At 49.0% G+C, this 26448-nt stretch overlaps 1 protein-coding gene across 1 annotated transcript in view; it reads left to right on the forward strand.

The window, feature by feature from the left end:
- Positions 1 to 26448, forward strand: part of PLXNA4 (plexin A4) — a 345488-nt gene that overhangs the window by 184107 nt on the left and 134933 nt on the right. Inside the window, exon 3 of the mRNA XM_054726089.1 lies at positions 14302 to 14433. Within this exon, the coding sequence (XP_054582064.1) occupies positions 14302 to 14433 (132 nt within the window). The remainder of the gene's footprint in view (positions 1 to 14301; positions 14434 to 26448) is intronic.

The following is a 26448-nucleotide window of genomic DNA, read 5'->3' on the forward strand; positions in this document are numbered from 1 at the left end:
AGGTCCAGCTCCTGCCTCAGCACCATCAAGAAAGAATGAGTGTTACTTTCTCTACTACAATCCCACTGTGAGACTCACAGGACACCAAGACTGCCCTCTCTTCCTTACGAATGATGTAACCGGGGAACATGAGTTATGAGAGATATGTCCTCTGTAGACCTCCTGTGATAAGACTGGGAAACTCTCTTTTAGCCCTGATTGGGTGGTATGATAAATGCTTTTCATCTACCAACGTATTAATTCTTCACATCGGCCTCTTAGGCACTGTTATCCTTTGCATTTTATGAATGAGGACACGAGGGGTTGGAGAAGTTGACTCATTTCCCGGAGGTCATGTAGCTGGTTCATGGCAGAACTAGGTTTGGAGCCCATGTTAACGGGTCTGGAACCCATGCACTTAATCATGACAGTATATAATTTCTTGTGAAGCCCTGAAAATAACATCGGGACAGAGTAAGTGGCGCCCAAATGGAGAAATGAACATACTACTATGAATATGTTAATATATCATTAGCATATTATATCAGCATATGGATTCTTAATATTAATAGTCCAACCACTGATTCTCATGCTCTTGTTTACTTCTGCCTTGGTCTCAGTTTCCACATCTGAGAGACAGCTCCCACGGGAGCGACAGTGGCGGCTGCGGCTTCTGCCCCATGCTCAGAGCTGCTAGATCAATAGCTTAATTGCTGTGAAACGCAAGGGCCTTGCCGATGCCGTATAAATAATTGTAATAACTGTGGCTGGTGACGGAGCGGATGGTTTTCCAATATCTTACTTTAAAATGCATTTCTCTACCATTAACTCCACATGCTTCTGGCGGAACAAGTGTCCCATCCAGGGGCACTGATTTTTTTTTTTAATCTTTTTTTTTTTTTTTTTTGCTTCAAGGCACTTCAGCCCTGGCACCTCCCACCTTTTCCAGACTCTCCCTCCCTGGGATCAAAGGTCACCCGGCTGATTTGAGGAGTGTCTTTAGGCCTCTCAGCCGAGGACGGGGGCGGCTTAAACCCAGGTCTCTGTGGTTTCCCTGGGATGAAGAGTGGTCAAAAGACCCTTTGTAATATCACAGCCAAACCCGCTGCTGGCCCCGGGGCCCCTCACTCTCTGCATCTGTGCGTCCCAGCTCTGTCTGGTGATGTCATCCCCAGACAGGGACGCCCTTCTCCACTCCAGATTCTCAGCCGGGGAAGCCGCTCCCCACAGCGTCTCAGGGAGGGGGCTCTCTGACTGCAAACCATTCACATGCCTCACCCCAGGCCTCATGAATCCCTGGGTCCTCATTTGAAATAGTTTCAAGTGTTTCTTTCTCAGAGTAGCTGCTGTTTAAAAAAAAAAAAAAAAAAAGGAGAATGTGAGCAGTGGATGCCGGGAGATGCTTGGGGGAAGAGGGAGAGTTAAGTCTGATCTGTGAGATAGCATGGATTGAACTGCACGCGCCAAAGAAGCGCCAGTATTTGTTGATGAACATTGTCACCGTGGAGAACAACAACACCAACGTTGATGTTGATGTCATTTGTTGCTGGGGACGGGTTTGAAGCCAGAAAACTTCAGCACCAGTCTGGGCTCCACTCGCTGGCTCTGTGACCTTGGGGAAGATGAATAAGGCAGGCCCTGCACTCAAGCACACTGGCAAGGGAAGGACGGCCCGCAGGAAATGCCTTTGGAGCACGCGGGGCAGCATTGAATCTACCCTGGGAGATGGCGGGGAGAACTCCCAGCATCTCATGATGCTGAGCCGAGTCTTAGAAAGCCTTGCATGCAACCTATACTTACTCCTGGGACCGCACAAAAGAACCCCAGACAGCCCAGCAGCGGGGGCTACTTTGAAATCCTGCTGTAAACCCCAGGCGAGCAACACCTGAATTCCTGCCAGTCTCGGCTTTGCAAATCCACCGCATTGCATTGACCTCTGGCATTCAGCCAGAAGCCAGGGGGCACCACCCTGATCACCCTGCTTTCCCAGAGGGGCGCCACGTGGTCAGTCATGGGGACTTCCTTCCCTGTTGGAGAAATTGTGTTCTTGACTTTGGATTTTTGCACTAGGCAAACACAGGCTGCTCTCAGCATCACAGGCACAGCTGTCCGTGGACGGTGCCCACAAAAGGGCTGGTGACCCAGCCGCTGGATGAAGCTGCAGGGGAAGGGCCCAGAGCAGAGCTCATCAGAGAGAGCAGATATTGAGGTGAAACACACTTGCCTGATGCTCCCTGGGTTATTTATTTATTAAGAAATTTGCCAAACAGTGCCTAGGGGCTGAGCAATGGTCCATGGGGCAGCGCTGACTAGTGTCTGACAAGCGGGAACCACATAGGGCTCGCTGCTGCAGCTGTGGCCCTTGGTGTTAGAAAGAGGGCTGATGGCCCTTTAAGGACAGGACACAGAGAGAGATTAGCTTGGGAGACTCTCTGGGGAAGTTGGGACCCCTTTGATCTTTTTTCATTCTTGATGGCACTCATGTGTTCCTCTGTTCATTTACTAAGCAACTATTAAGCAACTCTGGGGGTCGCAAAAGCTGTTGGGGCCTTGGTAGGGAGTTTTTGCTCTGCTACATTCTCACCACCATCACATAGTCTTTGTTAGCCCAACTCCATATTGACTAGCCACAACCAACAGTCGCATACATGTATGACTTTCCACATACCAGGCACTTCAGTAAGAGCATCTCCTAACCCACCTGATGGACCTGACAGCAACCTTGAACTCGGAATTCTGAGCCCCATATTTCAGCTGAGGATATGGAATACATCTTTCAAATTCTGCCTGAATTTGCAAACATGCAGGAGAGAATCAGGACGCCAGCTGGGCCAGCTGTACCACCCTGTGCTCATGCACTTTGCTGCAGACCCGTCTTCAAGGTGCTGACACTCTCATGGCTGAAATGAACACACTCAAACCCCAAGAGCCAAGAAGAGTAGCTGTCCACATAGTCCGAGCACACGACAGCCTTAAGGGCTTCTGCTGCCGTCACAGGTGGCATGACAGGAGGAGGTGATCAGAGTGGGCAGGGGTTATGGAGAAAGCCTCAGGGGAGTGTCCTGGCCAGGCTGAGAGGGACGGTGGGTGTGCGTTGGCTGAAAGGAAGCAGAGATAAAACTGAAGGGAAGAGAAGAGGGGAGGGAGGTGGTGTGATAAGGACCCTGAGAGAGGACTCCTTCATTCTGCTCCTCAAGGACATGGGCCGGACAGGTACAACCATGTGGAGGGATGAATGTGTGCAGCTGCTTTGGGCGGTTGGTGTCCAGTAGCTGTTGGGGTGAAGGGGAGGAAGATGAGGTGTTCTGAGGTGCTGGGGGGGGGGGCCGCTGGGAGCAGGCCTGCTCTAGGGGGTGATGGCAATATGCAATGGACAGTCTGAAGATGGAAACGATGGGTTGAGGATGAGAACATGGGTCCAAGATTGCAGGCTTGATCCCCAGGTGGAAGGAGGCTTGGACTTGGAACTGGAAGAGTGGGAGCTCATGGTGTAGTAAAAACCTGGGATGTGAAGGAGTGGGGGAGGGAAAGTAGCTTCTGGGCCCGGGAGAAAACGCAGACAGGACCCACCTTCCTCATTCAGGAGGCATGTAACTACTGAGGCTCTACTCTGAGCCCGGCTCTGTGCTGGGAGCTTCCATCCTCTGAGTTAGGACCTGACCAGTCAGGACGCCTGAAGTCCTGTCACAGCTCGTGCCAGAGTCCATCCTCCTCAGCCCTCGCTCTGCTTCTGGTTTCTTTGGGCGCAGCAGCTGGACAGGGGTTTTCTTCTTGTTACCGTACAGCTGCACGCAGCAGATGCGGATGCCTCCCCAGAGGAGGCGAGACTCCAGCAGGAGAGAAATGCTGATGCACACGGCTCCTTGCACTCATGGCACACCTCTGTCATTAACCCGTTTGTGACTCCAACAGTTGTGGGGGTACAGAAGAGGAGATATCCCCCCCCATCTCCTAGGAGGGCACAAGGAGCCCAGGGAGTGTGGGGAGGGCAGGGGCATGTAGGTGCGCAACCGGGTCCTGATTCTGGGTCTGAGACTGTCCTGGTACCATGTAGGGCTACTCCTTCGTCTCTGGGAAATGGATCCTGCTTCTCCTCAGCATCCTGCCAGCCCTGGCTTTGCTTTCTGCCCTGGATGGGCCCTCAGAGACGCCTCTCTTCTCCGCGAGGCCAGGATATGTTACTCCCTTTTCCCTGCTGTGGCTTCAAACCATGGCAAGAAGCCGCTTTCCTCATACAGTGGCTGGCTTTCTGAGTTACACCTGAATTGAACCAGACTTGGAGTTTCCTGGACAATTTCCCCAGCTTCGGGGCAGCCACGTGAAGGTCTCTGTGTCCAGGTTGGTTGAGTGTCTGTGGCACAGACCCTTCCAGGCTGTTCCCTGCCCTCTGTCCAGCATGGCCTTTCCCAGGCTATTTCAGATGGCCCGGAGCTGAGCTGTGGATCCTCTCCTGTCTCTCCAGCTTCCAGAGGACCTGGTCAGGTGCTGGGAGCCCAATCTTCAGGCCACATGCTCATCGGAGTGGGTAGAGATCATGGGGATCGATTCATTTGAATTGCCTCCATAGAAATTACTGGGAACATTTATGGAAACTTAACCATTACTCCCTCACTCTGCTAAGAATGCTTGGGGTATTATCATGTTCTCATGATAACAATAACAATGAAATATTGTTATTCCTGTTTCTCATCTGAGGAAAGTGAAGCTCAGAAAAGTTTGGAAGGTCTTCTAAGGCCACACAATCCCTAAATGGCAGAGGTGGGACTCACCCCCAGTGCTTAACCCTTCTCTCTGCTGCCCACACACCCCCTCTCAGGAGCCAGCGGACTCTGGTCTTTTGTAACACGATTGAGTGTGTTCCCTCTAGCAAACACTGGGGTGAGCTGATGTGTGTAAAGCACATGGCACCATGTGGCAGGTGGAGACTTATCTCTTCATCTGCACCTGCTCTTTTGGGAGTGCGAGCAGCCGATCCGGGCTTCTCCGTGGCCAGAGGAACATGGGGAATGGCCCAGTGAGGTGTGGGGTAGAGGCTGCTCACACAAGTGCTGCCTCCGGGATCGCAATCTGGCTGCCCCACCAGGTTTCCCACCCACACCTTCCACATGCGTTCTCTCCAGGGAGTCTCTTCGGGAGGGTGCACCAAGAGGGGCCTGTGTTAGACACTTTGCATTTGAAATAGGCTGGCCTGAACCTTTTTCTGGCCCTCCCTTCCTTCATGTCAATCAGATTGACATTCCTTTCTATCTCCTCGGTACCTTTCTTTCCTGAGGTTGTATTTTAGTCTTTGTGTCACCATTCAAGCAGGTGGGGGAAGGACAGAAGCCACTGTCCCCCGTTTCTCTGATCTGGAAAGCGCATGGCAGGGAGCCCTAGCAGCAACCGGGAGACCATCATTCGGCTTTAGGAGTGTGATGAGACCCAGCGGGGCCCACTGTCCTGACAGTGTTTGGTAACAGGGCGCAGTGTTTGTGCTCACTCAGGGCCTGTCTAATTACTTGTGTTTATACCCTTCGCGTCCTCTCTCTCCTGGCTGGAATCGGGAAATCGAAACAAAATGCCCCGTTGTGCTCTTCTGGGGCAGCTTCAGCCGCGTGAACACAGAGCAGGGGCTCTGCCCACACTCTGAGCCCTGGGACTCAGGGCAGGGAGGCGGGGCTGTGGCACGTGGAGTCCACTCTGTGGTGAAGCAGGGCGCCACGGGCCACTGGGGTCTGGGTGGACCGTCCCGGCTCCTCTCCTGCGCTGATCTCCCAGTCAGAGCATCCCCTACCTACTGTCTGTTCCTTCGCTGTAAAATAAGGATGAATTAATGTTGATGAGTAGTTTGAGCATTTCCATTCATTCATTCATTCATTCATCCGGCACCTACTATGTGGTTCAAGCATATGAGGCACATCAGTGAACACAGGAGATAAAGATCTCTGCTCTTGTGGAGTTTACCTTCTAGTAAGGGAGGTAAACAATGACCATAATAGATAAGTTCTCTGGTGTTTGAGAAGGTGACAGAGGATGTGGGAAAAGAAAAACAGAGCAGGGATCGGAGACTAGAAATGCCAGAGGAGAGGGTGGGTATGATTTTAGAAAGGAGAGCTCTGGGGGAAATTCAGGTGACATTATGGGTGAAGTTTTGTTTCTAGATATTTGGGGTTCTGAGTAAGTGAGTGCCTGGGGCATGAGCGAGCTGCCCTGGGCAGGAAATACACTTCCAGCCCCTGGGGGTCAGTGGGAACATGGAGCTCATCCCATCCACTGCCCTGCAAACCGGCAACTCTTCCATACGGGGGCCCCTCTCCCTAGAGAGTTTTCACTCCACACCAGCAAGTTGCAACATACTCACACTCGTGACAGTCTTCCTGCTGGCCTGCCTCACCCTTCCCGGTTCCTCCTGATCCCAGAGGAGTTGAATCACCTGCTCTCCATCAGTTCGTCATAGAATGATGAAGGGGAAGTTCGAGAGTTGAAGCGTTTGAGGCAGGGACAGAGAGGGCATGTGTCCTGTGTTGTCTGTGTGCATGGACGTCTACTTGTTCCAACTATGGCAGCTCAGGCTCAGAGTTCGTCATTCGTTCATTCATTCAACAAAGGAGCACCTGCTGGCTGCTGATGCTGGCACTCTCTGGCGTGCTCATTCTCCCTTCACCTGCTTATCAGGCTGTGTGGCAAGGTGCTGACTGATGGTGACCAGGCTTATGGCACTTCGAGCCGCTGGGGCCAATGAACCACACAGAGAAGATCCCAAATGTGCTTTATTTTTCCCTCCCGAGAGACACCGTGACCCATTAGTGTGCAGAGAAGCAGGCCTGGTCCTCACCTGTCCTCTGCCTCAGCAGGGGGCAGGTCGAGGCCAGGATAGCGAGCAGGACACAGGAGAGAGCTGGAGTCGTGTGCTCAAGGCTCTGAGAAGGGAGCAGGGCCTGGACCCCCCCTCCCCCACATCTCCTTGGGCACCTCACCTGTCTCCTCTTGTCCGCACCCCCACCCCACTACACCATCTCCTCTTGTAAACGGGCTGGATTGCAGGTATCTGCACAGGAGCCCCTTGGCGTTCTGAGCACTTCAGAAACTCACCTGAGTGAGGAACAGGCCGAACTTGGGCTCTGGTACTCCTCGAATGTGGGGCGCACCTCTCCACAAACCCTGCCACCTCTGGCTCTTTGAAGGAGGCCTAACCTCCTGCCACCCACACCACCAGGTGGTTTGAGGTTGGAGGGTCTGGGTGAATTCAGAGCGGCCAGAAGACATTAGCCTCCTGGTTTAATCTCTCTCACCCTGCACCTCCAGTCGCCTCCTTTCCCTGACTGCTAGATGAGACTCAGTCATCACCTTCCGGTATCTGGGCCCAGCCCAGAAACCTGGCCAGTGTAGACCTTGACCAGGAAGTTCGGGGAGGAGGTGATCGTGGCGAGGAGAGGGGGAACCCGGGGGTGGCCTGCACCTTTAAAGATAAATAGCACTGTTTGCTCATTAGGGAGATTATTTCAAGCAAGTCAGCAGCCAGAACGCTCTAGTGCAAGCATCTGCCTGCTACTGGGAGACGATATTTATTGTTCAATCCTTCAATGGATGTAAATAAACAGCCTGGCCCAGATAATGTTCCAATAAACAAACACGCAGCTGCCAGGAGCTCCCCGGATGGCTGACCTTTGTGGAGGCCACCCTGCTGATGTTTTAATAGCAGTCCGCCTGGCATCGAAGGCACTCACCGCGCCAGGGCGCCAGGGCTGGGGAGAGGTGCCTTGCTGGCTGCTGGGCAGGTGGGGACGGGGGCAGTGCTGCCTGGAAACCTCCCTCCTGGAGACCCAGTGCTGGGAGGACGGGAGGGGGATACCTGTGTGTGTCCTCGGGCACGCATGCCTGTCCCTGTTAGGCCACATGGAGGGGATGGGTGAAGCTCGCTAACCTCTTTGGTGGAGGTTCTCCCTGTTATGGGCAGGACTGGTGCTCAGTCGTATAACCTGGTGTGGCCTCATCTTTACTGAGGTGCAGTTGACAAATTAAAGTTGTGTATGTTTAAGGTGCAGGACTGAGTGTTTTGATATACATAGACACTGTGAAATAATTGCCGCAATCAAGCCCATTAACATATCTATCACCTCGCTCAGCTGCCATTTTCTTTTTGTGTGAAAACACTTAAAACACACCGTCCTAGCAAATTCAAGCCTACAGAGCTTGAAATAGTAACCATGTTGCAGTCTGCATGTCGGACCTCCCCAACTTACTCAGCCACAGCTGGTAACGTTCATTCGCCGGCAGACATTTAGGCTGCTTCCACGTCTTGACGATTGTGAATAACTCACCAGGTGTTAAATAATGAAACACTTCCCTGTGACTGGCACTTAGCTGTGTCCCTCCAGCCCCAAGAGCTCACACTACCTAGCCCCGCCCCTCCCCTATTCACGCCATCAGTATTACCTGGTGCAGCTGGGAGCCTCTAAGAAAGACCCCTCTGATCCCACAGCAACTCTTCTGACCGACTGGTCCCCTCCCAGAGCAGTTGCCAAATGTTTGACTATCATCCAGGGTACAGGGGGGTTCTTGCTGAGTGACAGCCTAGATCAGATCCTGGCCCTCACGCTGTGCATTATGGACTGATGGCGACCATACAGCCAGCTGGAGCTTACGGCCAGCGAGCTCCAAAGAAGTGAAGACGATGGGGTGTTATGCTCTAAGCTGAACGTCCTAGGAGACACTGGGTGCTGTGGCAGGGCAGAGGAGTGGGCCACTGTACAATACTAAGAACAGCTGAGAACACCCCTAGGGGGACAGTCACCAAGCCAATAATCTAGAACTGCACAGTCCAACACGGTAGCCACTGGCCACGTGAGGCTGTCCGGCGCCTGAAGTGGGGCTGGTCCAAATTGAGGTTTGCTGTGAGTGTGAAAAACATATACTTAAGGTTTAAAAGATTTAGTATGAGAAATCGGATGTAAACTATCTCATTGACAATTTCTTATGCTGTGTACATGTTAAAATGCTAACAGTTGGAGACATTGGATTAGATGAAATAGATTATTAAAATCAGTTGTACCTTTTATTTTTTGTGTGTTTTTTTTTTTTTTTTTTTTTTTTTTTTTTTTTTAGTATTGTATAGTGGCCCACATCTGTGGCCAGTGTTTATTTCTGTTGCCCAGGCTCTTCTAGAAGAAGGTTCCACTGTCCTGAGGGGAAGCATGAAGGACCACCACCTGACCCCAGAGCACAGTCACACTCGTCCTCCGCAGGACAGTGCTGCGTGAAGGCGGCCACATTGCCCCCTGACCCCACTCCTCATGCATTACTTTCCCTCCCCCTGCCAGTATGTTATGTCTATCAAATCTGCTAGGACCACCCTTTTCCTCACTCAGCCCAGTCTTCCTAGTGACTTAAGATTTTTTTCTCCAAGGCGGCTTTTGAGTGAGTCTAATATCACCCACTATGTGTTTTCTTTGCCAAACTGTCATAGTTGGTGGAGCTATGTCATGTCGGTAGCCCTGTTCTCAGAGGGCATACACATGCTCCCCGGAGCTTCCTTGGGCTGGGCTGGTAGTTCCTGGTTACACGCCTATCAGCCAGTCAGATCTCCCGGGAAGGGGGCATAGAGGTCCATGAACACCCCTGGTAGCATTTGCCTCTTGGCCTTATTTGTGTGAAACCTGAGCCTTCAGGATTCAGGCCTTCCAGAGGCACCACTAATTGGCAGGCTCCGCCTTCGAGTTTGATTATTTTAGATTCCACATCTAAGTGAGATCCTGCAGCATTTGTCTTCCTGTGTCTGGCTTATTTCAGTTAGCACACTGTTCTCCAGGTTCATCCTTATTGTTGCAAATGGCAGAATTTTCTTCTATTTAAAAGCTGAATTATATATATAATCACCTTTTTTATCCACTGACATACATTTAGGTTTTTCTATATCTTGGCTATTGTGAATAATGCTTCAATGAATATGAGAGTACAGGTATCACTTTGAGATATTGCTTTCACTTCCTTTGGATATATAAGCAAGCATGGGATTGCTGGATCATACAGTAGTTCTTTTAATTTTTTGAGGAACCACCATACTGTTTTTCGTAGTGGCCGTACCATATTATATTCTCCCCAATAGTATGAAAGGACTCCCTCTTCCCCACACCCTCACCAACACTTGTCAGTAACTACTTAATGAGCAACAACCAAGTCTTGGGTCCTGTGCCAGGCAGCGGGGCTGCCGTGCTGACTGCGCAGGCATGGCGTCTGCCCCCAGGAGACTCAGTCCCGGGTCTATGCACCCCCGTGCAGCTTCTGCGGCAGTTCATCTCCGTCCTTGGCCTTGGCCTTCTTGCTGTCCCCAAGAGCTTAACACATTCTGCACATTTTCCCGTTCCCTCCTCCAGACCACTTATAAAAAATGATAATAAGACTAGTCATAACACCAGTGCTTGGGGAGTCCCCCAGTTCCCACTTCTCCACACAGAAGCGTGTCTTTTCTGTCTCTAACTCGGCTCTTTCTCTATGGCCAAACTGTCCAAAGTCCCACGGAGACTCATTATTTTTAAGTACCTTGTAAATGTGGAACCTTGTCAAAGGTTCTTGGAAAATCTACATAGCTAAGAGGCACCTGCTGAGCTATGAATCAGGAGGCCTGGGTTCTAGTCCTGAATGTCACTGGTTTATCCTGGAATTTGGAGCAAGGCGCAGAACAGCCCCAATCTCAGTCGCTTCGTGGGTAAAATGAGAAGGACTATGCTGGCAGTCAACATCATAAAAATTTTACAACCGTCAGATGAAACACTGTTATTTAAGAATGCTATGAAAGATATAAAACAAGAATATAAGGGATCATAATTTTGAAAATTTACAACAGCCCCTTCTTCATTCACAGGCATGATCCTCTCCCAGAAGAACTCAGCAGCAGCCAAGGTCCCTCCAGCACCCCCAGGGCAATGTTTGTTTAACATCATCTACTTTCAATCCTTGAAGGGATTCAGGTTTATCTGACCAATAGTGTAGTATGTAAATGCATAAAAGCCTGGATGCTCAAGTCAGTCAGACCCAGGTATGGGTCAAGGCCATGCCATCAATAACTGTGTGACCATGAACAAGTTATTAACCCTCTCTGTGCCTCTCCTGTAAGTGGGGTTATATTAATGTTTCTCTCACAGAGTTATGAGATTTTTTTTATTAAAGTATAGTTGGTATGCAATATTAAATTAGATTCAGGTGTACAATATATTGATTCTACATTTACATAACTTAGGATGTGTTCACCACACTAAGTCTAATAACCATCTGTCATCATGCAAAGTTATCACATTACTGTTATTATGATGAGATTTAAGTAAGAAGGTAAATGCAAGTAGAATGCTTAGCATCGTACCTGGCACTACGGAGTATTAACCACACTTGTTGCTATTGTTTTTGTAAGAGCCCAACCACTGGCAACCGGCCCATCCTACCTGAATTTTATGATTGCCCATCATTCAGCAAATCCCATTACAAATGCCTTCTACCTGTATTTTGTGTAAGATTCTTTCAGTTTTCTGAAATAAGTAGTAGATGGGGTGGGGTGGGAGGAAAGGGAGACCTATCTTTCCAATAACTAATTTCCTATGCAGACAGAATGCAGAAGAGCGGCTATACCTCTACCCTGCCTCCTTAGGGAAGGCCAGCCTGTGAGAACTTGCTCCCTGGTCTATCCCTCTGTCCCTGCTTTTCTTCGGATGTCCACCTACATCGAGCACATCACCTCGTCCTAAAGAGCAGGGGAGTTGGAACTAAAATGATAAGGAAGATCGCTCAGGCACTAAATCCAATTTCCCTTGGGGAGCCTGCTCCTGCCAGCGACCTGAGGGGACTGGAGACCAGCCAGGGTGCTCAGTTTCACTCTTGTCACTCTCCTGATGCTGCTCCAGAGGTGACTTGCAGCTGGAGGTGAAGCCTTGCTGGGCTGGGGGCCAAGGCCATCACCATGCAGTCAGACTTGGGTGGTAATCTCAGTTGGCTCTGCATGAGCTCCCATTTCATTCAGATTAAGTCGGGACCTGTCCAGGTAGATGCCTGGTGGCTGCGGGAGTGGGGACAGGAACAGGAGGGTTATTGGAATTTGAGGCATTTTGATTTTCAGAGTTAAACAGATTTAATTCCTTTACTAGTTTTTGGTGGTTGTTTTTTAATAAGCTTAATGGGAAATTAGCAAAGAGGAGTTTTAACTTCATCAATGCATTTCTTCACTTTCAGAATCAATATTTGTCAAGCTCAAATATTTGGGCATCACTATCAGGGATGTCTGCCGAAAGCCACTGGAATTGTACAGAGACAGTGACCTCAGCTTCCTGCCTCAGGTCGCCCCCAGGAAGGACCTATGAAACTCAGGAAGGAACTTGTCTCTCACGTCAGAGTTCTCTCCCCAGATTTTATAGCCCAGGCCCGTTGGTTAGGTCTCATTTTCCTCATCTATTATCTGTATGTCAGTTAGAATTTTGGATATTAAAATAGCCTTTTTATTACTTTAACAATAAGGAAATATCTTGAGTAACAAGAGAGTCTTGACATAGGACTTTGGGGTTATTTTGATTCAGTGGCTTAGGAACATCACACACACACACAACAAAAATTTTTTTTTTCTATCTCTGTTCCTGACCTTCCCTGGTTGCAGCTCCCCTCCTTAGCACAGAAGGGCTGCCTGCAGTTCTTTGAGCTCCTGTTTCTCTGACCCTGTTGAGCGTGAGGAGAAATCCTCTCCTGCCCCATCATGAAACACAGTCCCGCTTTGCTCTGATTACACATGTTGATTGGCTGGGCCTGCTTTCTCTCCATCACTGTGATAAGATAGTGAGATTACATGGACTTGTTTATGACCATCAAGGACCCCCACAGCAAGCAGGGAATGGGTCCAATCCCACCCCAAAGGTGAGAGAGGGTAGAACGGGTGCTGGTGGGGTCATGCAAGACATGACAAATCAGCACTAAAGTCATAAGATTGAGAGGTTATGTCAATAAGGAATTATATGAAAAACCATCTCCCTGATGTATAGGAAGGGCTTAAAAATAATGCTTAAAAGTAAAACAAACAAACAAACAAACAGAGGCTGGGACAAACCTAAAATCACACACGTGAATCACAAAGTACCTGGTGTCAGAGTTCAGTGAATGATGACTTGATGGATTAGTTGTCATTAATGTGCTGTCCCTGCTATAATTTAGTTCCTCTGAATAACTCTTCTGTTCTCCTTCATCTTATAAGAGGTTAAAAAGTAAATACTGAAAATTAAAAATAAGAATACGTAGTGCGGATATTTGGAATATAATTTTTTCTTTAGGTTTTTTGTTTTGTTTTGTTTTGTTTTGTTTTACAGCATCTTATGTGGTATCTAATCAAGTTTGGTGATCTCCTAGCTCTCGCCTCTCCTGTCTCCCTTTGTGCTCCCCTCGTCCTTCTCACATTGTTGACAGTGTTTGGACCTGACTTATCTGGATGGCACTCTCAGCACTGGGCAGTGATCATATCAAATCTATCTGCTCAGACGTGTGATGATTCTGATTCTAGAGTGGGAGCCAGCTTTTCTAGATCTGTCCTCCATCATGGGGGGTGTGGGCAAAACTCTTTCCTGGCTGTCCCCACGTTGTCCAAGCAGTTCCAGGAAGGACCTGTGGACGGGCCAGGGACAATCTATTTGCTAAGTGCTCTTCTTCTCGGAAGATTGAGGATGACTCATGCCCGACGCACGTTTTCCTGGAATGTCCACACCCCTTTCCCTGGGGACACAAATAGTACCCTTAGGAGGTTTCAGGACCCTCCATCTACACCAAAATCTGAGACATGAGCCACTGGTTTCAATGGCCAGAACGAGCCCTCTCAGTGTAAAACTTCTGGGTGCTCCTCACCTGGTTCCCTCCAAAGTACAACAAGGATAGCTGGGTACCAATTTCTAAGAATCAGCTCACATTGTTACACCCACATGTTTTCTGTTCGCAAATGTGGCAAATACTATTGCCTTTCTGTTACAGAATGACACTCTGCTCGGAGGCAGCTTCAGTTACCCACTGTTCCCCAATCCCAGACCCGCTCCCCACTGCCAGCACCATCCTCTTCTCCAAAACGTACCTGAGACACAGGGAACCAGAGCAAAGAACTCGGGCTCTTGGTGAAGCGCGGTGTGGTCTCCCCGTTCCCTCTTTTTGCCATTCCCAGCATGAGGCCGTGGTGAGCCGTGTCTCTCCTGCTCTTTTGGGCCTGGCTTCTGGGCACTTCGGAGACAGCTCACTGCCTGTGGCCGGGCTTTCGGAGGGTCTTGGGGCTGAAGCTCCACTGCTAGCAGGGCGGGATCTGAACTCACCTCTGCTCTCCTCCCTCTCTCCCCGCAGATCCGGGTGGATGGACCCAGGGGCAACGCCCTCCAGTATGAGACGGTGCAGGTGGTGGACCCGGGCCCTGTGCTCCGGGACATGGCCTTCTCCAAGGACCACGAGCAGCTCTACATCATGTCAGAAAGGCAGGTAAGGCTCTCTGAGATCTGTTAGACATTTGTCTTGTGGCTAAGTACTAGCCTGTGGCTCAGCAGAAAGCTACAGGAGGCCGGTTGCAGGGAGGGGATTTGATGTATGGCTCAGTGTGTATTCTTTCGGTTATGCTGCCTGAGGACTGAGGCTGAGTGCACTGAAATAGGGAGCAAAACATTTCAAATATCAAAATATCTGCGAGTCTAGACCAAACCCACTAACCTCAGAACAATGGTGTGTATAGGTTCCGGGTCAACATTTACTCTTTTCTGAAGACACTTGGTGCAGATGCCCTAGTTTTTTGTCCATATTTCCCTACACACTGTATACTCTCCTACCAAGGTCACCTTCCCAAACTCTGGAGGTTTATGGTAGGCAAGGATTTGTTTCCTAAGAATCCTAGTTGAGGGAACATCATGGAAGAGACAGGTGGAAGGAGATTCAAAAAATAAGGGCATGTCCTCCGCCTCTGGGTGTGCCTGTAACTCTCACATGGGACCTCCAGCAACTGCCATAAGGCCAAGCCAGGCAGGACAGATATGGTGCAAGGATTACTGTTAGCGGGTACTGGTTAGAAGGAGCAATATTGGGCTTGCTTCTGGAACTCAGCTAGCACTAAGTTCTTCAGGGGTTCTTGAGCTCATACCAAGACTCTTATGTCTACAGCGGGCAAAGGAACAAATTTCTCCTGGGAAATTTTATATATTTAAGAGTATTTCCTGGAGTGCCCTAAGTCACTGCCCAGAGTGTTTCACCCCACAAGACACACCCACCCCAAGTGTGGATTGGCACTGCCATACCTCTGACCCTGTTACCGCTCTGTGGGGTGAGTCATTCCTAGGAGCTATCCCGCCAGCCCATGAATATGTATGTGGCAAAGGCAGCAGCCATGAAGGGTAGGTTCTCCCCTCTTATTCATCTTCATTAGTGAGGCCTGAACTCCCCAGAGGACCTTGCTCACAGAGTCAGGATTGTTCCTCCTGTCCCCTCTCTGCATAGTGAGGGAGATAAATACCACATTATGCCACCCACAGGGCTTGTGCATTATGCCTTGGCAGCCCACAGCAGCTCCACCCTCCCCAAGAGCTCGATGACATCTTCTCTTGGTGTGGGACTCCCCATCCAGCCACACTGGGACCCATTGTGGTGCCTGGGTTGAGGCTGCCTTGCCTTGGACATGGCCTGACATAGTACCGAGAGGGAAGCATTTTACCCCAGGAGTTAGGACTGGGTATGAGGCTGCTCCTTTGCTTTCACTTCTTGCTGCCTTCTGGTAGGGCCCCCACTCCCCACTTCCCACTCCCTGCCTACCTCCAAGTCCCTAGACACTGAGATAAGCAGTTTTCCTGGGTGAAGGAATCCTTTGGAGAAAGCCTAAGATCTCCGTAAGGCATTGAATATTTCAGGATTTCTTGCCTGACCTGAAAGCCAGGATTTCTGAACGTGGGACTTAAAACATGGAAGGGCTTCCAAAGATGGAAACTATAAGCTATGTGGGGTCACTTCTGATAACTGAGTTGGGATTCTGAGCTCCTTATCCTTGGTCATTCTGCTTCCCTGAGAGTGTGGTCAGTGGTTAGAACCCATCCAGGCTGGGTGGTGAGGCATACTGGGAACTCTGGATTGTTGGGAAGGAAAGGAAGGCAGGAATGGATAGGACCAGGGCATTCGTCCATTCTGGGGCTGCTCCTCGCAGAGGTGGAGGGCTGCCTGTCACTCAAATCACAGTCCCAAGGCCCACAACTCTTGGGCCAACACTGGTATGCAGTGGGTTTGCAGATTCATTGTAGGGAGTGGTAAGGCAGCACAATGGCTAAGTGCACAGGTCTTGGTGTCAGAATACCTGAGCATGCACCTTGGCTCCACCACTTACTAAGCGTGATCTCAGGTAGTTCCTTAAACTCTTAAGGACTCAGCATTCTCAACTATCACATGGAAGTGACAATAATATCCCATAGTTTTATTCCAGAGATCAAGTGATATAATACTTGTAATAAGCATCACCACACCTGGAACAGAGTACGGGCTTGCTAAGGGGAAGCTCTCATTCTTATGATATTGCAATAGGAGAGTATGGGCGTTGGCCGTGTTGGGAGTCAGGCAGGTGGCGACATCAAGATTCTGGGTGATTTATCAGGTAGGAAGTGCAGGAATCCAGGTCAAGGCCAAGGTGGGCAGGGAGCAGAAATCTGGTCCCAGGAAGAGCAGATCAAGAACCCACAGCCTACTTTACTGACTGGACATACCCAGTAGAGCTCGGTTCAAGAGCACCTTGGTAAAGGTACTGGAGATGTAACAGCAAGCCCAGGGAGTCAGGACTGATCCCAGCCTTTGTGGCTGTAGGTGGGTGCCAGTCATTATGGATCAAACACTTGTGGAGCTGAGTCTGCAGACTAAGGGTAGATGCTCAGCAATGATGTCTGCTCTGCCCGGAAGGTGCTTCCCTTTCTCATTTGGCTAATTTTTCCTTGTCCTTCAAAACGTTGTCACATTCTCCAATGAGTGATTCCTGATCTGTGGTTAGACACCTCTATGTACTCTCTTCCTAGTCTGGGCTGTGATGATGACTTCCTTGTTTTTCTCCCCTAGCAGACTATACAGGGCAGCCCTAGATCCTCTTTGTCTGCCTAAACCTTATCTAATAGGCCCTTCATAAATGTTTGATGAATGAATAAATGAGCGAATGAATCCACAATATCTTCATTGAACCATAATTGGAAAAGAGTGGGACTGATACAAATTATTTATTGCTTATCTTAATTTACAAGTTTGGACCTACATAATTAAAAAACTACACTTCAGATAAAGAAAACATCCCAAACTCTAGTCATCTGTTTATTACTTCCATGACTTTTGCCTTATCCTGAATTAATTTTTGCTTTGTATTTTTATTTAAATAAACTTACTATTTAAACATAAATAATCTACTTTATAGATCTGACATGCCAGTCATATAGTATAATACACCTAACTGTGATATTGTGATATATAAGAAGTATATATTTGATCTTCATCCCCATTTCTGGCACAGTGCTCCCAAAACCATTGGAATTTCTTAAATGACAAGTAATGGGAACATCTTTTGTTATAATATTTGGTATCTTGTCCCTCAGAGCCATAAAGGTGAAATGGTGTGTTGTTATTCCTAAGGAGCTTCTTCTCAACCTCACCTGAGTTTGTGTGAATGAGGTGATTTTTGGAAAGCCCCTAAAGATGGGGGCTGGTTGCCAAGGGAGCCAATCATGTGATTAGAGGGTTGGAAGGAGTAAGGACTGTGGAACTAAGAGAGGTAGAGAATGGAATGTGGTGCAAGTGTGTGTGTATGTGTGAGTGTCTGTCACTGTCTGTGGGTTTCCATCAGCCCTTTTATTGCTTTGCACGTGTCTGTGTGTTTGTATATGGTGCATATTTACTGCAGCTCTATGACTCCCAAGGGAATGTGTATACACACTGAAACACTGCAATCAAAACCTGCCAACCCAATGGGAGGGGAGCGAGAGGAAATGTTAGCTAATAGATAAGTGGGGAGCTGACGTGGCCAATCTGGGGTTGTCCTCAGCTGCCCTGGAGTGACCACCCCTTCCCAGGAGAGAAGCTGTCCTGCACACAAGGACGCTCTTCTTTGATAGGCCCCAGAGCAAGTGGCAGCTTCCCAGTCAAGCTCAGCCTCTCTGCCATCCCACACACCAGCTCTCTCCTGCCTGAAAGCCAGAGGCCCTGGGCACATGTTTCTGCTTGTGATACACACTTTCAGTCATGTCTGGTCCAAAGCTGACTTTCATGGTGTTCTTTGTTTTACTGACTCTGGTTGACAGTGGGTCTGCTGCCCGGTGCCTGGGGACACTCACAGCCAGTCCTCAAGAGCTGGTGGCACTCAAATTCTAGCTGTGACCCAGGACCAAGATGCCTGCAGGGGCTGAGGAGGTGGGACTGGAGGTGGGCCCACCAGCTGGTCAGAAGGCAGGGCCGGGTGGGCAAATCTTCTTGGCTCCTTCTGATGCAGGTGTTCCAGGGACCTGAAGGTCCATGACCCACTGTGGGTTCTTGACTTCACACAGGAAAGACTTCAAATACAAGCCAGCATAGAGTTTAAAGTGAGAGTTTATTAGTGAAGGAGTGGGAGGGAGAGAAGGCTAACCCATAGTCAGAGCAGCCCCTCCCTAGTGGGATTTGCTTCTTCTATTCAGACACATTTAATCGAGGGGTAGGGCATTCAATAAGGGGAGAAATTTTCAGGATCTTCCTGAGAAAGGAGTGAAAACTTCTCAGAAGAGCACAGTTGGCCATTTGTGTCCTTATTTGGGCTTTCTGTTTCCAATCATGGCAGCAGGGGTGTGTTGTTTAGAATGCTAATGTATTACAATGAGCTAATGTATTGCGAGGTGAAATTAGTCTCCAGGTTGGATCGAGCTGATCTTTGGGTTCTAAACCATAAATATGTCTTACTATCTCCTTGATAGTCCTTATAGCCCATATCAATTACAGCCTTTTCACTGAATACCCTGTCCACTTCCAGCATAATCCAGTAGTGAAGGAGGGAGGGTCCTCTGGCTTTATAATGTATTAGGGGCCCAGTGCACAAATTAGTGCACCTTGAAAGGAATGGTGGGCTGAGAGCCTGTGGTGGGCACAGGGGCAGGTCTCGGCCCATCCTCCGTGCCCACGCCTGGCCCCTCCTGCCATGGCCCCCGTCCCCTGTCTGCTGGCAGCCCCACTCCTGCTGCTGCCTCTCCCACACACTGACAGCACGGAGTGATTGAGGCGGGCACTAGAAGCAGGTGCGAGCAAGGCCAGCACTGTCAGTGGGGGCAAGCGGCGGCTGCCGCCCCAATCGCCCCTCAGGAGCAGGGAGAAGTGGAGAAGCCCTCAGGTGCTGTCAGGGCTGGCAGCTGCCGCTCGCACCCACTGACAGTGCCAAGTGATCGGGACTGGCGCCGGGTGCCAGCAGCAGTTGGAGTGACGGCTCCAGCACCGGCAGTAGGTGTGAGCAGGGCCGTTGCTAGCAGTGGGTATGAGCGGTGGCTGATGGCCTTGATCGTCCCTCAGGAGCAGGGGGAGGTGGAGAAGCCCTGAGGGGTGATTGGGGCCAGCAGCCGCCGCTCACATCCACTGAGGGTGCTGAGCTATTGGGGCTGGCACCAGGCCATCAGTGGGTGCTAGTAGCAGCTCCAGTGCCGGCAGCAGTGTGAGCGGGGCTGGCGCCAGCAGCAGGTGTGAGTGCCAGGAGGGACTGTGGCGTGTGGGAACAAAGAATTTTCAGTAACCACCAGAGGCTCGCCCCGATAACAGTGACCAGCACTCCGCCTTGGTCTGGCTGCTTCACCATCCCGCCGCAGTCAATGCCCACCATGTTCCATGCTCTGCCGTCTGCTGTCAATGTCCACCATGTGTTCTGCATGCGCCCCCTGGTGGTCAGTGCACATCATAGTGACGGGTTGTTTGGTTGTTCGGTTGTTCCGCCATTTGGTCTATTTACATGTTAGCCTTTTATTATATAGAATTATCCAGGCCCGATTCATTTATTCACTCAACAAATACTTGGTAAGCACCCACTATGAGCCAAGTGCTAGCAGAGGCATTGGGGAAACAACAATGAAGAAACGATAAATACCCTTGACTTTAGGAGCCTGTAATTTTAGCAAGAAGAAGTGGCAAAGAAGCAGTCAACATACTAGAAAAATCATATAGTCGGTCAGTAGGTGACAAGTGCTATAGAACAAGAAAGTGGAATGGGGTCAGTGGGATCCTGGAGGGTTACAATTTTAAGTGGAGGGGTCACTGAAGGCTTCCCAGAGAAACTACGGGGGCCTCTTGAGGTACCTACCCCTTGCCTGTTCTTTGTGTTTTTTCAGGCTCTTTGTTGGGGTTGTGAAATTGAGAAGATGGTAAAGCCTGCATCGTGGGTGGGAATTGGGGGTGGATGCTTTGTGACTGATTTTTTCTATGTTGAATTTCAGAGGGAAGTTCAGTTCAAGGGAGGGTGGTACTGTGGTCCAGGGCAGGTTCATGCCGTTTGGGGTTTAGACTCCTAACTGGTTGGTGCTGGGTCCCCTGTGTTATGAGGGGCATGACTGCCTCATATCCCTCCTATCCCAGCCTGCCTCTCGGGGGGTCTGAGGATTCTGAGGTCCTGGTGTGAAGTCTGACATCTTGGAGGATGGCCCATATTGTTCTCATGGAAGGTGCAATTTTGGAGACAGTGTCTGCAGCTGGAGGTGATGGGCCCAGGAAGAATGATTCTGGTTCTGTTGGCGCTGGGTCCCTGGGCACGTCTCCTGGAGGTGTGTCCGAGGAGACATGGCTGTCTCTCCGTCATCTGCCTGCCCCTGAAGGGGGCCGAGCTATACATTCTAGTTTGTGTTTGGATGTCTGACACTGTGACAAGCCCATATGGACGTTTGCTCCTGGCACCCAGACCTGGCTGTTCTGATAACTCCTGGGAGATGGAACTCAAAGCACAGGCCTGAGAGTGAGTGACAGGAAATGGAGCCACCTCAGACTCACAAAAAGAGAGAGGCTGTCACAGTGTTTCACCCAACTCCACTCAGGCGGATCTCAAAGTTTCCGGTATATCATGACTAAGGTGTTCCCACTTCTCCCTTCCCTCCCAGTGAAGGCAGATGTCTCCATCACCACCTCAGAACTGGAGGGACCGGCAGGGGAAAGGACTTCCTGCTCCCGTTTCCCACACTCGGGTGCTGGAATCTGGATGCTCCATTGCACCTTGAACCCCTTAGAACTGGAAAAGCCCCCAAGGTTTATGGGGTCCAACTCTCTCTTGTGGCCTTTCCGCCCTATGATTGATGAGCACACTGAAACTCAGAGAAGTCGATGTCTTGTCTGCGGTCACACAGCAGGTTGGGAGAGGAGCTGAGCTAGAATGCAGCTTAGCACCTATTGCAATGTCTTCTCCAGCCACCCCTCTTGCAGTGAGGAACGTGGAGGTCTTTGTGGGGCAAGAGACTCCCTTTATCTCCAAGTCTTCCCAGCAGGAGACTGTACCCCCTTCCTCAGCCTCCAAAACAAGCTAAGGAAAACTAAAGGACTTGCTGGGTGTGGGGCAGGCTGAATGGGGGTGCATCAGCAGTGGTAGTAAGGGCTCAAGGCTGCCCTCACTGCTCAGGAGACTGCATGGTTTGTTCTTCCTTGGCTCCAGCCCAAGGCAAGTTGGGACAAGAGCCCCTTTACAACATCTATTTTAGAGCATCTTGGGGCACACAGAGCCCCAGACATGACCAGTCAACACCATAGAGAGAGTAAGCCGAGAAGCACGCCCCCATCCTGTTCCTATAGACACCCCCCCCATTCTGTTCTTACGGACACCCTCCCCCATCCCGTTCCTACAGACAACCCCCTATCCCATTCCTACAGACCCCTCTAGTGCCCACGGGTATAGGCATGAAAGTCTAACATCTGCCCGGGATGGAGTTTTTGTAGCCTGCCTGAGAGGAAGAAATGACAGTGGCTCGACATTTCTCAGACAGCTGTGGGGGTGCCTGGGATCACCAATGTGTGCAGGACGGAGAGCACAGGTGGTCGCCAACAGGCCATGAACTTGAGTTTTCATCGGGGCCCTCGGCTCACCAGCTCTGCCTCCGAGGTGAGCCGCTCGAGCAGTTTGTGTTTCAGTTTCTTCATTTGTGAAATGCAAGGTAGATAAAAGTTTCAGAACTTTTAGGATGAAAGTTAGTATGGGAAAGGCATGTATGGGCTCTTAGCAAGTTCAAGGTTATCCTTATCATTATTGTGTTTGCTAATACTCTTAGGAAACGCATTGTTGCTAGGGGAAGGGAGGCCTGGATAAACCACTGGTGGCTGAAGGCCATTTCAGCTCTGGGTGCTGGCTCCCCCTATTCACTGGCACTGCCCCCCATGTGTTTGGAGCCCCTCAGAAAATACTAAGGCTGTGTTCTCCCTTCACATCTATTAGCACCGCCCTCAAGGCAACTGGGGGGCCTGGCGACTGGGGCCTCCTTCCCCAAGCCTCCGCGGGGCTTCCTGGGGTAACTCCTTCGGCTCTGGGGGATGGATTTTAGTCCATCTGTGTGCAGCCCCACAGGCTCCGGGCTATCACAGACACAGACCTGGCAGCTGACTGAGCTTCTGGCTCCTCATGTGTCAGGACTTCCCGGCAGAAGGGAAATGGCTTGTTCCCCTTCTCTCTGCCAGAACAAGAGAAGAAGAGGGAATGTGTAAAGGTGGGGCAGGGGAGGCTGAGGGAGGCGGTGGAGCGGGAGAAAGGCAGGGAATCTAAGGGCAGGTGATCAGGGAACAGCCGTGGTAGCTCTCTCATCCTGAACCCCATTAAGCATCTGTCTCCATCTGTCTCCGGCAATTGCCTGGCAGTCAGATCAACTCCCCACTCAGTGCCAACGTCTCCATACTTTCCGGGCGCTTGAAATGCCATTTTGAAGACAACCACCTGCAATATTCCACTTAACAGCACGCGAGGAGACTCCACCACGTGGGCAAACAGGACAGGGGCTGTGTCTCTGCCCCCTTTCAGTCCACACTTATTAAGTGTCCACTGTGTGCCCAGCTTAGGGCTAGACGTGGCGCAGAACAGAGAAGAACCGCAGGAAGGCCTGTCTGGAAGCGCTGTGGGGTGAGATGGGGACACACTCCAGCTTGCAGGGCACTGAGAAGAAAGCAGTCCACTGTGGAGGTTACCCTGGAACCCAGCTTCCTTGTAGAGTTAGGGCTCAGGCGAAAATGATGTCAGCTTGAAAGGATGGAGCTCCAGGGATATTTCCTAAGACAGTCCTCAATCCTGTTAACCCCTTCTTGGCTCCCACTTCCTCTTACCTGGATGGGTGTGGGCGATGGAAGCTGACCCCCACAGCCCTGCCCTCTTCCCTGGAGGCTAGTATCTGAATGCAAGTGGCTCACATTCCTGAGGATGTACTTGTGGAGAGGCTGGAAATATTGGGTACTCGAGCAAATTGCAAACTCAGTGGACTATCCATGAGATGCTTTCAACAGTAAATAGAATTGTGTTAATGTGTGCCATTGTGCAAGATGACTAGGTAATACCTATATGCCATATAGGTATAAAAGGAGAAATTACAAATGGCAGAACTACATCTGATCTGAGTCTCTTAAGTGCGTTTAGAATATTATGCATAGACAATGGAGACATGAATTTGAAACTGATTCAGAGATGGTGCGATCATTTCAAAGGAATGTGTAATGATTGAGGGGGAGACTATCTGGATATATTTACTTAAAGAAAGTTGTGCAGAGCCACAAAGGAGTGGAGAAACAGGTTGGAATTAGGTATATCCTCCTCAGAAAGGATTCAGGGCTGGTGCAGAAAGCTATCCAGCTCCCTGCTGGGTGACCTGAAGGTGGCTGAGGAGCCACCAGCCCTGGCTTCCTGTCCTGGCTCTGTGACTTTCTAGCTATATGACCTTGGACAAGATATTTAACCTCTGGATCCTTCAGTTTTCTCAATAGTAACATGGGGATATGCTAGTGCCATTGCCTGAGTGGTCCAGTGAGTAAATTAGAAAACATATATAATATTCTTAAAAAGTGCCTGGTGCAGAATGTGGGCTCAATACATCTTAGCTTTCATCTTTATTATTTTCAATATGCTGGACTATTAGAAGGGTGTCTATATTTTATTTAAAAAGATTACCTATAATATTTTTACTTCCGTCATTTATAAACTCATTCCTATCTCCTCTAGAATGTATCAGAGGAGAGTGACAGGTTTCTGGTACTTAGAGTAATAGAGAGCAGACCAGGTGGCCCCCATCAGCCGTACTTGCCTGAATCCAAGGTGCTGAGGGCCCTGTAGCTGCTCCAGTGAACTGTTTGGGCCTAAGTTGCTTCCTTGAGACACTGCCTTTGGCAAGGGTCACCACTAAATCTGCTTACCCTCAGGGTAAGAGAAGAGGCCTTATCTTCTGACGCCACCTTTAATGCACAAGACTTTGTGGTAAATGCTCACTCACTAAGCTGAGGGCATCTCAGGACACAAGCAGTACACACATGAGGTACAACATGAAACAATGTCTCCCACCTGGGCCTCACCTGGGTACTGCTTTAAGCAGGTGCTAGATGGTGCTAAGAGTGATCAGATGGGGCAAGGGAAGAAACTATTAGAACTTCTATTTTTTTTCTACTTAAAAAAATTAAGCTTTACCTGTAATAGACAGTTGATACTGGATACTGTTTCCTGGCCTTGGTTGCTATGTCAGCCATTCATGTGTCAGGAGGGAGAGAGGGGCATGGGAGGGCCACATCTCTGAATGGTAGACACAGGGTTCTTACTGACGGGCTCAGTTTCAGTAGAGTGCAACAAAAATGGTGATTTGCATGCCACAGATGTTATCAATATTGTGAAAGCAATCCTTTAAATAGAATCTTTACAACACTTGCCATCAGATGGGAGTGACCATGAAAATTTTTTGTGTGGCACAGGGGTTGGCTGGTTATGGAAGCATAATTAAGCATTATTCCCTTTAAAAGAACCACAATGTTCCACATTTGCTGGCCTTTTCAATTCTAACGAGCAGCTGTCAGAAGTATGCCACTTTACTGATAACTTTGAAAAATTACCCACTTCTCCTGCCCCTTCAGTATAAAGGCAGTGCATTAACAATGAGTTAGAAAGAAACTACTTTCAGAAAAAAAAATATGGCATGGAGAGACCCTTTGGGGAAGAAGAAGAAGAAAAAAAGGATGTTTGGAAATATTTTCATCTTTATGTGATTTTGTTGTTGATATGACTAAGCGTGACACTTTAAAAACTCATCTACATTTTTTAAAAACTTGAGAACAGAATTTTCTACTGGCCTGAAAATATTCCAAATGGAGAATTTCAGGGAGTGAGTTTTGACCCATTTGTTTAAAAATATAAAAATTTAGCACCTTTCGATTCGTTGAAAGAATAGCTGATTGACATCAGAGAAGATGGAAATCTACTAGCTGAATTTCAACCACAATCTTTGCATAATTGGTGCATGAGACTGAAAAAGGGTATCGTGATTTCCTCAGCAGAGCCAACAGTGTGCTTTTTGCATCTCTGTGCCTATGTGAGCTGTCTTTTCCTGTTAAGACAGCCATTAAAGCAAAGTATCGAAATAAATTGAACCTTAGACCTCAGAACCCTATATCACTGAGTGCTAAGCAAAGATTTTCAAAAATAATGAAGCCAATCCTAACACATCCATCTCACAGCAAAAGGTTTTGTATCATTCATTAAGATAAAATAAAATAATGTTATTTTATCTCACTTCTTTAATTCCTAATTCCATGTATATTTGATAATGCAAGTATATTAATAATAATGTATATTATTTACGAACATTTATAGGTGTTTTTTCCTAGGTTCATGCTCAAAAATTTTATTTACTACAGAGTGTGCAATCAAAACTCTTTAGAGACCTACTGGCCATTGGAGTATGTTAATTGACAGCTACTTCATTGTAATCTCATATCCACCTCTGACTTTCACTTTCCTGTTTCCTTCTACAACGATCTCCTTTGTACCCAGGTGTTTGTTATTTAGACCCAGCTCAGCAGTCCACTGTGTGCAGGGGTGTCGGTGTGGGAGGAGACAGTTGTGGTCAATTTCTTTATTTCTGGGGAATTTACCCAATGCATTCTAGATCTTTTTGGGGCCCAGGTCCCTGGGCAGCAGACAGAATTTTTTTCTCTGAGAGCTACCCTAGTAATTTGCAATGGTGCTGAGAGATAAGGAAATCTCTTATAGCTCAGAAAAGCAGATAGCATCCTGATGATTATGCCATTCCAGCTGGCAGGGAAGATTCCTGTAAGAATGGCCAGAATGACTGTGGAGCTTGCAAATAGTCACACAGACATAAATCTGCCAGTCCAGAGTGAGCCTTTTGGAAGGCTGTCTCCCATTTTCCATCTTTTCTCCTTTGTCTCACCTCATTCCCATTCTTCCCTTTATCCTATTTTTTGGCATTCCTCCTACCTTCCTCCTTATGTTTATCTCATTCTTCTCATTCTTCTCCACATTCACATCCCATTTCCCCA

The sequence above is a fragment of the Eptesicus fuscus genome, chromosome 14 (assembly GCF_027574615.1).
Source record: "Eptesicus fuscus isolate TK198812 chromosome 14, DD_ASM_mEF_20220401, whole genome shotgun sequence".
NCBI classification, from domain to species: Eukaryota; Metazoa; Chordata; class Mammalia; order Chiroptera; family Vespertilionidae; genus Eptesicus; species Eptesicus fuscus.